General features: G+C 46.0%; 1 protein-coding gene across 1 annotated transcript in view; it reads left to right on the top strand.

The window, feature by feature from the left end:
- Positions 1–17686, top strand: part of LOC141107589 (complement factor B-like) — an 88338-nt gene that overhangs the window by 37769 nt on the left and 32883 nt on the right. The window contains exons 9-10 of the mRNA XM_073598434.1: positions 10123–10215; positions 15984–16121. Coding sequence (XP_073454535.1) covers positions 10123–10215; positions 15984–16121 — 231 coding nt within the window. The remainder of the gene's footprint in view (positions 1–10122; positions 10216–15983; positions 16122–17686) is intronic.

Consider the following 17686-nt stretch of genomic DNA (forward strand, 5'->3'; position numbering starts at 1 on the left):
CCTGGCAACCTTAGTCAGTCCATGGTCTACTCCTGGCAACCTTAGTCAGTCCATGGCCTACTCCTGGCAACCTTAATCAGTCCATGGTCTAGTCATGCCAACCTTAGACAGTCCATGGTCTATTCATGCCAACCTTAGTCAGTTCATGGTCTATTCATGACAACCTTAGACAGTCCATGGTCTACTCCTGGTAACCTTAGTCAGTCCATGGCCTATTCCTAAGAACCTTAGCCAGACCATGTTTTACTCTTGACAACCTCCTTTATTCTACAGCTTACCACTGATCACCTCCTCCCTTTGCCTATTCTCCATTAGTCAATGTTTTGCTCCTTATAATCATCTTTTATGTCTTATACCTGACATCCTCTGCCCTTCAATTAGCTACTCTTTTCAATAGGAGTTAGTCCATGTCCTAATAATTAAAAGCAGTGGCGTAGCGTGGGTTGTCAGCACCCGGGGCAAGGCAAGTAATTTGCGCCCCCTAACCTTTTAGCACTGCCCGAGTCCCTTCAAATACAATAGTACTGACCTACCTGATTCCTATACTGTTCACTACATTAACCTACTTGATTTCAACACTGACCAACCTGATTCCTCTACTGACCATTACACACTACACTGACCACTATACTATACTGTCCACTACACTGAGAACTACACTGACCACTACTCTACACTGTCCACTACACTGTCCACTACACTATACTGTCCACTACACTGACCACTACACTGTCCACCATACTACACTACACTGTCCACCATACTACACTACACTGTCCACCATACTACATTACACTGTCCACCATACTACACTACACTGACCACTATACTACACTACACTGTCCACCATACTACACTACACTGACCACTATACTACACTACACTGTCCACCATACTACACTACACTGACCACTATACAATACTACACTGACCACCATACTACACTACACTGACCACCATACTACACTACACTGACCACCATACTACACTACACTGACCACTGTACTACACTACACTGACCACTACACTATACTGTCCACTACACTGTCCACCATACTACACTACACTGTCCACTGCAATGTCTACTACACTGTCCACCATACTACACTACACTGTCCACCATACTACACTACACTGTCCACCATACTACACTACACTGACCACTATACTACACTACACTGTCCACCATACTACACTACACTGACCACTATACTACACTACACTGACCACCATACTACACTACACTGACCACCATACTACACTACACTGACCACCATACTACACTACACTGTCTACTACACTACACTGTCCACCATACTAGACTACACTGACCACTATACTACACTACACTGACCACTACACTACAATGTCCACTACACTATACTGTCCACTACACTGTCCACCATACTACACTACACTGTCCACCATACTACACTACACTGACCACTATACTACACTACACTGTCCACTATACTACACTACACTGACCACTATACTACACTACACTGACCACTATACTACACTACACTGACCACCATACTACACTACACTGTCTACTACACTACACTGTCCACCATACTACACTACACTGACCACTATACTACACTACACTGACCACTACACTACACTGTCCACTACACTATACTGTCCACTACACTGTCCACCATACTACACTACACTGTCCACCATACTACACTACACTGTCCACCATACTACACTACACTGACCACTATACTACACTACACTGACCACTATACTACACTACACTGTCCACTATACTACACTGTTCACTATACTACACTACACTGACCACTATACTACACTACACTGTCCACCATACTACACTACACTGACCACTATACTACACTACACTGACCACCATACTACACTACACTGTCCACTATACTACACTACACTGACCACCATACTACACTACACTGTCCACTATACTACACTACACTGACCACTATACTACACTACACTGACCACCATACTACACTACACTGTCCACTATACTACACTACACTGATCACTATACTACACTACACTGACCACCATACTACACTACACTGACCACTATACTACACTACACTGACCACTATACTACACTACACTGACCACCATACTACACTACACTGACCACCATACTACACTATACTGACCACCACACTATACTACACTGACCACTATACTATACTACACTACACTGACCTCCATACTAAACTACACTATACTGACCACTATACTAACCACTATACTACACTGTCCACTATACTGTCCACTGTTCTACACTATACTGACCACTATACTGACCACTATACTACACTATACTGACCACTATACTACACTATACTGTCCACTACACTGACCACTACACTGTCCACCATACTATACTACACTGTCCACCATACTACACTACAATGTCCACCATACTACACTACACTGTCCACCATACTACACTACACTGACCACTATACTACACTACACTGTCCACCATACTACACTACACTGACCACTATACTACACTACACTGACCACCATACTACACTACACTGACCACCATACTACACTACACTGACCACCATACTACACTGTCCACCATACTACACTACACTGACCACTATACTACACTACACTGACCACTACACTACACTGTCCACTACACTATACTGTCCACTACACTGTCCACCATACTACAATACACTGTCCACTACACTATACTGTCCACTACACTGACCACTACACTGTCCACCATACTACACTACACTGTCCACCATACTACACTACACTGTCCACCATATTACACTACACTGTCCACCATACTACACTACACTGACCACTATACTACACTACACTGACCACCATACTACACTACACTGACCACCATACTACACTACACTGACCACCATACTACACTACACTGTCTACTACACTACACTGACCACTATACTACACTACACTGACCACTACACTACACTGTCCACTACACTATTCTGTCCACTACACTGTCCACCATACTACACTACACTGACCACTATACTACACTACACTGTCCACAATACTACACTACACTGTCCACTATACTACACTACACTGACCACTATACTACACTACACTGACCACCATACTACACTACACTGACCACTATACTACACTACACTGACCACTATACTACACTACACTGACCACTATACTATACTACACTGACCACTGTACTACACTACACTGACCACCATACTACACTACACTGACCACCATACTACACTACACTGACCACCATACTACACTATACTGACCACCACACTATACTACACTGACCACTATACTATACTACACTACACTGACCTCCATACTAAACTACACTATGCTGACCACTATACTAACCACTATACTACACTACACTGTCCACTATACTGTCCACTATTCTACACTATACTGACCACTATACTGACCACTATACTAACCACTATACTACACTATACTGACCACTATACTACACTATACTGACCACTATACTGACCTGCGGACTTTTAGCACTGCCCGAGTCCCTTCAAATACAATAGTACTGACCTACCTGATTCCTATACTGACCACTACAATTACCTACTTGATTTCAACACTGACCAACCTGATTCCTTTACTTACCATTACACACTACACTGACCACTATACTATACTGTCCACTACACTGAGAACTACACTGACCACTACACTGTACTGTCCACTACACTGACCACTACACTGTCCACCATACTACACTACACTGTCCACCATACTACACTACACTGACCACTATACTACACTACACGGACCACCATACTACACTACACTGACCACCATACTACACTACACTGACCACCATACTATACTACACTGACCACCATACTACACTACACTGACCACTATACTACACTACACTGACCACCATACTACACTACACTGTCTACTACACTACACTACACTGTCCACTATACTACACTACACTGACCACTATACTGCACTACACTGACCACTACACTACACTGACCACTACACTACACTGTCCACTACACTACACTGTCCACCATACTACACTACACTGTCCACCATACTACACTACACTGTCCACTATACTACACTGACCACTATACTACACTGACCACTATACTACACTACACTGACCACTACACTACACTGTCCACTACACTATACTGTCCACTACACTGTCCACCATACTACACTACACTGTCCACCATACTACACTACACTGTCTACCATACTATACTACACTATACTGACCACTATACTGACCTGCGGACTTTTAGCACTGCCCGAGTCCCTTCAAATACAATAGTACTGACCTACCTGATTCCTATACTGACCACTACAATTACCTACTTGATTTCAACACTGACCAACCTGATTCCTTTACTTACCATTACACACTACACTGACCACTATACTATACTGTCCACTACACTGAGAACTACACTGACCACTACACTGTACTGTCCACTACACTGACCACTACACTGTCCACCATACTACACTACACTGTCCACCATACTACACTACACTGACCACTATACTACACTACACTGACCACCATACTACACTACACTGACCACCATACTACACTACACTGTCCACCATACTACACTACACTGACCACCATACTATACTACACTGACCACCATACTACACTACACTGACCACTATACTACACTACACTGACCACCATACTACACTACACTGTCTACTACACTACACTACACTGTCCACCATACTACACTACACTGACCACTATACTACACTACACTGACCACTACACTACACTGACCACTACACTACACTGTCCACTACACTATACTGTCCACTACACTGTCCACCATACTACACTACACTGTCCACCATACTACACTACACTGTCCACTATACTACACTGACCACTATACTACACTACACTGACCACTACACTACACTGTCCACTACACTATACTGTCCACTACACTGTCCACCATACTACACTACACTGTCCACCATACTACACTACACTGTCCACCATACTACACTACACTGACCACTATACTACACTATACTGTCCACTATACTACACTACACTGACCACCATACTACACTACACTGTCCACCATACTACACTACACTGACCACCATACTACACTACACTGTCCACCATACTACACTACACTGACCACCATACTACACTACACTGACCACCATACTACACTACACTGTCTACTACACTACACTGTCCACCATACTACACTACACTGACCACTATACTACACTACACTGACCACCATACTACACTACACTGACCACCATACTACACTACACTGTCCACTATACTACACTACACTGACCACTATACTACACTACACTGACCACTATACTACACTACACTGACCACTACACTACACTGTCCACTACACTATACTGTCCACTACACTGTCCACCATACTACACTACACTGTCCACCATACTACACTACACTGTCCACCATACTACACTACACTGACCACTATACTACACTACACTGTCCACTATACTACACTACACTGTCCACAATACTACACTACAATGTCCACTATAGTACACTACACTGACCACTATACTACACTACACTGACAACTATACTACACTACACTGACCACCATACTACACTACACTGTCCACCATACTACACTACACTGTCCACCATACTACACTACACTGACCACCATACTACACTACACTGACCACCATACTACACTACACTGAACACCATACTACACTACACAGTCTACTACACTACACTACACTGTCCACCATACTACACTACACTGACCACTATACTACACTACACTGACCACCATACTACACTACACTGACCACCATACTACACTACACTGACCACCATACTACACTACACTGACCACCATACTACACTATACTGACCACCACACTATACTACACTGACCTCCATACTAAACTACACTATACTGACCACTATACTAACCACTATACTACACTACACTGTCCACTATACTGTCCACTATTCTGCACTATACTGACCACTATACTACACTATACTGACCACTATACTACACTATACTGACCACTATACTGACCTGCGGACTTTTAGCACTGCCCGAGTCCCTTCAAATACAATAGTACTGACCTACCTGATTCCTATACTGACCACTACAATTACCTACTTGATTTCAACACTGACCAACCTGATTCCTTTACTGACCATTACACACTACACTGACCACTATACTATACTGTCCACTACACTGAGAACTACACTGACCACTACACTACACTGTCCACTACACTGTCCACTACACTATACTGTCCACTACACTGACCACTACACTGTCCACCATACTACACTACACTGTCCACCATACTACACTACACTGACCACCATACTACACTACACTGACCACCATACTACACTACACTGACCACCATACTACACTACACTGTCCACCATACTACACTACACTGACCACTATACTACACTACACTGACCACTATACTACACTACACTGACCACCATACTACACTACACTGTCCACCATACTACAGTACACTGACCACCATACTGCACTACACTGACCACCATACTACACTACACTGACCACTATACTACACTACACTGACCACCATACTACACTACACTGTCTACTACACTACACTACACTGTCCACCATACTACACTACACTGACCACTATACTACACTACACTGTCCACTACACTACACTGTCCACTACACTATACTGTCCACTACACTGTCCACCATACTACACTACACTGTCCAGCATACTACACTACACTGTCCACCATACTACACTACACTGACCACTATACTACACTACACTACACTACACTGTCCACTATACTACACTACACTGTCCACAGTACTACACTACACTGTCCACTATACTACACTACACTGACCACTATACTACACTACACTGACCACCATACTACACTACACTGTCCACCATACTACACTACACTGTCCACTATACTACACTGACCACTATACTACACTACACTGACCACTATACTACACTACACTGACCACCATACTACACTACACTGACCACCATACTACACTACACTGACCACCATACTACACTATACTGACCACCACACTATACTACACTGACCACTATACTATACTACACTACACTGACCTCCATACTAAACTACACTATACTGACCACTATACTAACCACTATACTACACTACACTGTCCACTATACTGTCCACTATTCTACACTATACTGACCACTATACTGACCACTATACTACACTATACTGACCACTATACTACACTATACTACACTATACTGACCACTATACTGACCACTATACTACACTACACTGACCACTATACTATACTGTCCACTACACTGAGAACTACACTGACCACTACACTACACTGTCCACTACACTATACTGTCCACTACACTGACCACTACACTGTCCACCATACTACACTACACTGACCACTATACTACACTACACTGTCCACTATACTACACTACACTGTCCACAATACTACACTACACTGTCCACAATACTACACTACACTGTCCACTATACTACACTACACTGACCACCATACTACACTACACTGTCCACCATACTACACTACACTGACCACCATACTACACTACACTGTCCACCATACTACACTACACTGACCACCATACTACACTACACTGACCACCATACTACACTACACTGACCACCATACTACACTACACAGTCTACTACACTACACTACACTGTCCACCATACTACACTACACTGACCACTATACTACACTACACTGACCACCATACTACACTACACTGACCACCATACTACACTACACTGTCCACTATACTACACTACACTGACCACTATACTACACTACACTGACCACTATACTACACTACACTGACCACCATACTACACTACACTGACCACCATACTACACTATACTGACCACCACACTATACTACACTGACCTCCATACTAAACTACACTATACTGACCACTATACTAACCACTATACTACACTACACTGTCCACTATACTGTCCACTATTCTACACTATACTGACCACTATACTGACCACTATACTGACCACTATACTAACCACTATACTACACTATACTGACCACTATACTACACTATACTGACCACTATACTGACCTGCGGACTTTTAGCACTGCCCGAGTCCCTTCAAATACAATAGTACTGACCTACCTGATTCCTATACTGACCACTACAATTACCTACTTGATTTCAACACTGACCAACCTGATTCCTTTACTGACCATTACACACTACACTGACCACTATACTATACTGTCCACTACACTGAGAACTACACTGACCACTACACTACCCTGTCCACTACACTGTCCACTACACTATACTGTCCACTACACTGACCACTACACTGTCCACCATACTACACTACACTGTCCACCATACTACACTACACTGTCCACCATACTACATTACACTGTCCACCATACTACACTACACTGACCACCATACTACACTACACTGACCACCATACTACACTACCCTGTCCACCACACTACACTACACTGACCACTATACTACACTACACTGACCACTATACTACACTACACTGACCACCATACTACACTACACTGTCCACCATACTACAGTACACTGACCACCATACTACACTACACTGACCACCATACTACACTACACTGACCACTATACTACACTACACTGACCACCATACTACACTACAATGTCTACTACACTACACTGTCCACCATACTACACTACACTGACCACTATACTACACTACACTGTCCACTACACTACACTACACTGTCCACTACACTACACTGTCCACTACACTATACTGTCCACTACACTATACTGTCCACTACACTGTCCACCATACTACACTACACTGTCCACCATACTACACTACACTGACCACTATACTACACTACACTACACTGTCCACTATACTACACTACACTGTCCACAGTACTACACTACACTGTCCACTATACTACACTACACTGACCACTATACTACACTACACTGACCACCATACTACACTACACTGACCACCATACTACACTACACTGTCCACCATACTACACTACACTGTCCACTATACTACACTGACCACTATACTACACTACACTGACCACTATACTACACTACACTGACCACCATACTACACTACACTGACCACCATACTACACTACACTGACCACCATGCTACACTATACTGACCACCACACTATACTACACTGACCACTATACTATACTACACTACACTGACCTCCATACTAAACTACACTATACTGACCACTATACTAACCACTATACTACACTACACTGTCCACTATACTGTCCACTATTCTACACTATACTGACCACTATACTGACCACTATACTGACCACTATACTACACTATACTGACCACTATACTACACTATACTGGCCACTATACTGACCACTATACTGTCCTGCCTACAGCCTCTCTCACCCATCCCCCCCCCCCTCCCCCGGGCCAGTAACATGACTCTCACGAGGGAGTCTCACTCACCTTCTTGTCCTGGCCTGCATCGGTCCGGAGGAGGAGGAGAAAACAGCGGCGGCTCACATTGTTGCTTCTCTCCCCCGCTCTCTGGCTGCTGCCATGTTCAGTGTCCAGCGCACTGTGATTGGGCGTATAGGGGTCATGTGCGGAGGCGGGACTTCAGGAGCGATCGAGGACAGGCCAGCCCTTCGCCTCACATGACCCCCATACGCTCAATCACAGGGCGCCGGACACTTAACATGGCAGCCAGAGCGTGGGGGACATAGGAACTTGAAATTAGGAGGAGGCAGCCAGTAGTGACACATACTGGCGCCCCCCTAAATGTCGCGCCCGGGGCCACGGCACCCCCCGCACCCCCCACGCTATGCCACTGATTAAAAGTCTGGCTTTGTCCTACTCTATATAATCACAGTTAGTCCATATCTTGCTCATGACAATACCAGTTTGGCCAGCAAACTTCATCCCCATAACAGTACTATCAGTGCCTCTGCGTCCACAAAACAATAACAATTTTTCCTTAACACCTCAGGAAAACATAACATGGGTGGAGACCCGTCTGTGGAAGTAAACAAGATCAGAGAGTTTCTGGATATCAGGAAGGACCATCGTGAAGATAAACTGGGTATGTGGCATCCTATCTGTAATGGAATCAGACAACCACCACTCAGGCTTATAATGAGATCCTGTAAATTGAATACACGTAGATGGTTGGGTCTAAAGGGCTGTTAACTTGCCATCTAACCTTACAGGTTCGTTAGATTGCTATCTCTTTTGAGGACACAATGTCCTTTGAAACATAAATGCCCAAATCAGAGCCGGATAATGTCCAAGGCAATGTTTGCAGGAACTTACGGCCTAGAGGATGTCCAGGGGACCCAGCTACAACCTTCAAGCTGCTGCAGTAAACCAGGGGGATAGCATGATTGGTCAAGGCTGTACACCTTTCTGTCACTTCACTTAGGGCCAGTGACTCTGTTGCATCAAATTAAACTTACTGTCTAAGTGATATGAGCTCCGCACTGAACAAAAGGCAAACTCCACTTAAATATGCTTTACTTTTTATTTTGCTGTTGTAGCTTGTCTGTTTATATCTTTTTCCATACCATTTTTCTTTTATTTTCAATAAATCAGTATTTTAAACTCTTTTAAGGCATTGTACACTTTAAAATGTTTTTGTTGTTTTAACTAGGTTTTAGACCTCATTCACAAGGGCGTACTAAAGTGTATACTCATGTGAGGGCTGTGTTTACCTGCAAGGGGATGCAAAGATGTTTCATGCATTCTTGTGTGGGCAGTCCCATTCATGTCAACTGGGACATAGTCAGGGGCTTAGCTATAGGAGTCGCAGGAGTCGTGACAGCGACCCGGCCCATTGCTGCAGGGAGCCCGTGCGCCCCTCCTGTATCCAAGGCGGATCCTGGGTGGGTGCACGGGGTGCACCACACCCAGGCGCCGCAGGGGGGGCGCCGCATTCTGCCACTGTGGGGGGGGGGCAAGACCGGCATCTCCCCCTCCACCTCTGGCTGTCAGTTTACTATGCAGTGGGGGGAGGTGGGAGGGGGAAATCAGTGTCTCTTTGGTGGCCGTGGGCCGCAGGGTCTACCTGGGGCTAGTAGTTAACTTCCCAAGTGTATACAGTGGAGAGGGGAGGGACCTCTGACACAGGCATGTATTGCCTTCACTCTTCAGTGTACAAGTGAGTTGCTCTGCTCGTACATTCTTGCCGATACATGCCAGAGTCAGAGGCCCCTCCCCTCTCCACTGAATACACCCGTGAAGTAAATTACTAGCCCCAGGGAGATACCGCGGGCACCATAGAGCTGCTGATCGCCTCCTCCCACCTCCCCCCACTGCATAGTAAACTGACAGCCAGAGGTGCAGGGGGAGATGCTGCGGGCACCACAGACTGTCATCAACATTCAAGTGAGTGGCCATGGGATGAAAGTGGGGGGGGGGGTACAGAGACGTGCTGGGGGTTGGAGGTGGAGTGGGTACAGAGCACAGATGTGTTAGGCCCCTTTCACACTGGCGGACTGATCAGGTTGGCCTGTCCGTTATTCAGGCAGACCAGATCAGACCATCTATTGCTCTCTATGGAGCAGTGGATGTCAGCAGACCTGTGTCCACTGACACCCGCGACCATCCGATCTGCTAAAAACAGACCGATGGGAGATACATTCCTCATCTGTCTGGCGGATCGGATTGAATGACAGTTGGATGGAAATGGCCTGGTGGTCCGTTTCCATCCAACAGCCTCATAGAGAGCAGCGGTCTGTGTCCATGTCTGCCCTGCATCAGCGGAGCGGACATATCCGTTTGCTCAGCAGTAATCAGAATAGAAATGTGAAAGGGGCCTTAGCGGTGTGTGGGGTGCCAAGTTCACTTGCTGCAGTGTACAATGGTGTGCTGGAGGGATACAGAGGTGCAGGTGTATGTGTGGGGGTGGGTACAGGGATGTGGGGGTGTAGAAATATGCAGCAGAGTGCATAGATGTGCGGGGGTGTTGAGGTGTGCTGGGGAATGCAGAGGAGTATGTGTGTGTGTGGGGGGTGGGGTGCAGAGGTGTGCTGGGGGTTACAATGGTTTGCTGGGCTTATGGAGGCATACTGAGGGATAAAGAGGATTCTAGGGGGTGCAGAGGTGTGCTGGGGGGATCCTGGGAGCTGCAGAGGTATTTTTAGGAGGTGCAGCGATGTGCAAAGGGGTACAAAAGTGTGCTGGGGGTGCGTTAGGGGTACAGAGATCTGCAGGGGGTATAGAGGTGTGCTGAGGGGTATGGCATTAGATGGTTCTTGTAGAAGCATGCACATTTTATATGTCCCTCCCCTAATTAGGATACATTCTCCCCCTACAATGGCTGGCTGAACACGTTAAAAAAAAAAAAAAAACCTGACTTGTTTTGAAAAGGTAGGCAACCATGCAGGAAGGGGTCCTGCTGCAGAACACGTGAAAGGGTCCTGCTGTGGGACCGCAATAAAGGGCCCTGCAATGGGAGTAAAGGGCCTGGATCTGTGACAAGGACCCTGGGACCGGGGACAGGGGGGCCCTTCATGGTTTCTTGCATTGTGGCCCTGAGGGTTCTAGTTACGCCTCTGGACGCAGTGACTGCACAGACACAGCTGTTGCTCCAATTGAACAGCAATGTGGGGGGCGTGGCCCCAAACTCAGACATTGTGCGTTCAGGGCCATACACTCACACCTGCACACCTGTCAAACTAGGAACAGTCACTGCGTCCCAGTTGACATTAATGTCACTGCCCACATGGTATGGGTATGCACAAACTGCTGAGACCTAAGTATGAATATTTACTCTACTATAGGCTGTGTGTACAGGGCAACAATAGGTGACTTGAAACTACATGGTAAATGTACATCTTATGCTGGTGAAAAACACAAGGTGCAGGTTGGAAGGTTTACAATGCTTTATGTCAGCGCCCAACCTTCTTGGCACCAAGGACTGGTTTTGTGGCAGCCAATTTTTCCAGGGGGGTGGTTGCTGCTCACTGATAAGTTTTTCATAGGAGTCTCTACAGTCAAACCTCTCTGCTATTGATCTGTATTTTCTCCACTTCTCTCCTAGGATTGCACCAGTGGCTGTGGGAAGTCTGATTGCTCTGTGACAGGTTTCCCTTCTACAGTGCTGCACCCTTAGGCTAGGTTCACACATGTCCGGTGCGATTTCCCCTCCGTTTTCAATGCAAATTTCCTAAGCAGCTGTTCAGCTGCCATTTTAGATGTGACTCAGATGCAAATTTTTGGAGCCGGCAACCATCGGCATCTTTAACATTAGCTAGTTGTTAAAGGAGAAGTACAGCCAAAGCTCGTTTGGCTGTGCTTCTCCTGTGGATCACAGGAGTGCAGTTCTGTGATCCTTTTTCAGCAGACAGCGGGCTGAAGCCCGCTGTCAGCTGACATAACAGAGCCCGTCCAGGCTCGGTCAAGATCATGACACTGGGGTTGGGATCCGCCCACATGCCTGGACCGGCACTCAGCTCAGCCTTTCAGTGAGCCACTCCAGCCCTCTCCACAGCCCAGCGCTCCAGTGAGCAGAGAGCAGTGACTAACAATCATCAACTCTGTGCTTGGGGAGCTGTGAGAACTGAGCAATCTGCGATGTTAGATCACTCAGTTCTCAGTGTTAGAACCGGCGGGGGACAGATGCAGCATCGGACCAAAACTGCATCCACCTAGGTAGGTATAATTCTGAAAAAAACAAACTCCATACTTCTCTTTTAAAGAGCAGGTGCGGGAAGCCAGCCGCCGTGTCCTTAATGGATGACTCATCAGCTGTCAACGTGGTTCCCTGCCAGCAATAAAAAAATCGTGAAAATAAATGACGTGGGGGTCCCCTCAGTCCATACTGGACCCTTTCAGGTCTGGTACAGATTTTGAAATGAATCCCCACGCCAAGATAAAAAAAAAAAATGGTGTGGAGCCCCCATGCAGCCTGTCAGCCCAGGAAGGGGGGGGGGGGGTGACAAGCGTGCGCACCCCACTCCTGAACCATACCAGGCCACATGCCCTTAACATGGAGATTTTTTTTGGGACAGGGCACCTTGTCCTTATGTTGATGGGGACAAGGGCCTCTTTCCCACAACCCTGCGTGGTGGTTGTAGGGGTCTGCGGGCAGGGAGCTTATCGGAATCTGGAAGCCCTCTTTAACAAGGGGGCCCCCCCAGATCCCACACCCCCCTATTTAAATGAGTATGGAGTACATTGTACCCCTAGTCATTCACCAAAAAAGTGTCAAAAAGAAATAAAACACAGACACATTTTTTGACAATTCCGTTATTAAAAATAATAAAACAATGTCTCCCGGTGTAGATTCATTGTCAATCACAACGTCTGCCGCCACCACCGGACCTGAAAAAAAACAAACAAAAAAAAACCTCTGCCCACGCCAAAGGCTCTTGTTGTCTGCCTGCTCCGCCGTGTGACAGTTCTTAAATAGCTTAGGGGCGACGCCACCTGGCGACACCACCTAGTGGCACCGCCCCCCTGTGACGTCACCGACTGGACGCATGCTGTGTTGGTGACGTCACAAGGGGGCGGCATGGAATTTGGGGGGGCACCACACCATTTAAAAAAAAAAATTGGTGTGGGAGTTCCCCTCAAAATCCACACTAGACCTAAGGGTCTGGTATGGATTGGGGGGATCCCATGCTGTTTTTTTTTACTTTTGGTGTGGGTTTTCTCTTAAAATCCGTACCAGACTCGAAAGGGCCTGGTATGGATTGGGAGGGGGGGCCCCACAATGTTTTCTTTTTCGGATCAAATTCGTGTTCAAAACTGATTCAATTCAGATGCATTCCTATAGAAGACAATGAGCCTGGAATTTGCATCTGAATCGCACTGCAGTATTTAAAAAACGCACAGGACTCTTTTTAAATTCGCAGACTATTCGCACTGCACCACACATATGTGAACCTGGCTCCATAGAAAGCCATTTTGATTCATATGTCATGCGAATTGGATGTGGTTCATAATGCATCCAATTCAGATATATGTGACCGGAGCCCTAGGAAGCGCCGCTATAATTGATATTGCTTCACCCAGTGGTTCATTATCATCTGTTTACCTTGCCTATTTATTATTATCTGTGTTTAATCTACTACTTATTAACATCATCTGGCTGGGTATTGCTGCAAGCAGATTGTATTCTATAATTATTATTATTATACACGATTTATATAGCGCCAACAGTTTACACAGCGCTTTACAATGCAGAGGGGGGACAGCACAATTACAGTACAGTTCAATACAAAAGGGATGGGAGGGCCCTTCTCATAGAGCTTACATTCTAAAGAGAGGGGGTGGTGGTACAAAAGGTAATAGATGTGGAGAATGATTTGATGGGGGTGGCCCGGGGACAGTTGTTAGGTGGGTGTGGGATAGGCTTTTCTGAATAAGTGAGTTTTCAGGGATCTCCTAAAAGGTGGACAGGTTAGGGGCTGATCGGACATACCGGGGAAGGGAGTTCCAGAGGATGGGAGAGGCTCTGGAGAAGTCCTGAAGGCGAGCATGGGAAGAGGTAACAAGGGAGCTAGAGAGCAGGAGGTCCTGGGAGGAGCGCAGGGGACGAATTGGGTGAATTGACTTGAATTACTTTGAAATACTGAATACAACAGTGTTATTGAAATCTATGCGTATTGCCCTTACTTTGTGCTAAGTATTGTTGGTGACCAGGTTACTGAACATTGTTTGCTTAGTCCATGTATGAACCTAGAGTGTCAGAAGGGTCAAGGTGCTTGCAAGGTCAGGGCAGTTCCAGAGGACAAGCACCACTCAATGGCCCTTCCGGGGGTAACGCTACACTGACACGGTTTAATAAAAAAGGCTTATGCCTTGACAACCCTTATAATGAGGTCAATGTTCCTTTCTCCTGCACAGATATCTATGTGTTCGGCCTGGGTTCTAACGCCAGCCAAATTGAGCTCAATGATATTGCCTCTAAAAAGGATCGAGAGAAACACGTCTTCCAGATGGAAAATGTAGATGCACTGAAGAAGGCCTTTGATGAGATAATCGGTGAGTAATTTTCTTAATCGTCTATACAAAAGGAAATGTCATCAGATCTTGATCTTACCTCATGTTGTTATCAAACAATAAAAAATTGCCAAAACCACCCATATGTAGGGTAGACGTTATGTTGTTAAAGGGCATATCTGGGTAAAAAAATAAACATATTCCGTATTCTCAACAATACATGGATGTTTCTCCTTGTTTTTTCTCTTAAAAAATGATATAATCACAGAAAATCACAGTACCCGTTGATCCTGCCAAAAATAAATTGATCTAATTTCCTGGTGTGAGCTGACAACTCTGCCTCTGCAGCACTGAAATCCCAAGCAGTGTTGTCAGCGCTGTCCAGGTCTCCAATCTGGACTGCAGAACATCTCCTGCTTATGTTAAAGTGGGAGTAAACTCCCATGGTTGACATTTACCTATAGGTCAGCCTATAATGAGGCTTACCTGTAGGTGCAGTAAATATCTCCTACACTTGCACTGTTTAGGAGATATTTATTTGTGAATGCGCCAGTGACATCACCGGCGCAAGCCCTCTGAAGGACCGGCATGCCCGTGCCGTTCCTTCAGAGTCTTGTGCTGTGAATATCGGCTCCCGCGTGCACGTGCAGGAGTGACGTCATCGCAGCGCAGCCAATCAGACAGTCAGAGGACGCAAACCCGGACAGAAGACCATGGTGAAGATGGAACCCTGTCAGTGGTGACAGTGCGTCGCGATGCATACTAGCACATTATAACTTTACCTTGCAGGTTTGAAAAAAAAAAAAAAAAGCATGGCAGTTTACTACCGCTTTAAGGATGAAGAGGGGAGGAGTGGAGAAGTTGGCAGAGGCAAGTTCTTCAGTAGGGATGAGCTTGGGTTTCGATCTGAACCTGGAAGATGACTATCAGCATTGGGTCTAATGAGGAGCAGGCAGAGAACTATCTGTAACTAAAGTGTCACTGACCTAATAAGGCCATGTGGCTATCCCCACCCCTTTGTGTACATGCAGCTGCAGGGCTGATCTCCCTTCTTTATGTTGGCATGGGGGAACTGCATTCTTGTTGTACTGTACTGTTTCTCATGTGGGTTAGCACCACCTCATGGCTGGTGGCCAAACCACTTCACTGGGGCCCCACATACAGAAAAATAACATCCAGTGACACCTGTCCCAGCACGGACTTCTGAGACATTTTGAGGGGAATATAGCCCCCCCCACGAAAAATTTAAAGTCAGCAACTACAAATACTGCAGCTGCTGACTTTTAATATATGGACACTTACCTGTTCAGAGAGCCCGCGATGTTGGCACCCCAGCCGATCTTCCGATCAGCTGTCGGGTGCAGCCGCCACCATTCCTGGCAAGGGAACCCATCAGTGAAGCCTTTCGCTTCACAGCCAGTTCTCTACTGCACATGCGTGAAGCGTGCTTTCTAATTGGTCCAGTGGAGGAAGGAAGAGGGGGCCGAACTTCTGAAAGACCGGGCTGCGGCCCCGTCTCCTGGAAGTGGGGAACGATACCTGTCAGAAACAGGTTTCCCGTTCTCCCCTCCCCCCTGAAAGGTGCCAAATGTGGCACCGAAGGGAGG

This window comes from Aquarana catesbeiana, linkage group LG09, assembly GCF_042186555.1.
Source record: "Aquarana catesbeiana isolate 2022-GZ linkage group LG09, ASM4218655v1, whole genome shotgun sequence".
In the NCBI taxonomy this organism is placed as follows: domain Eukaryota; kingdom Metazoa; phylum Chordata; class Amphibia; order Anura; family Ranidae; genus Aquarana; species Aquarana catesbeiana.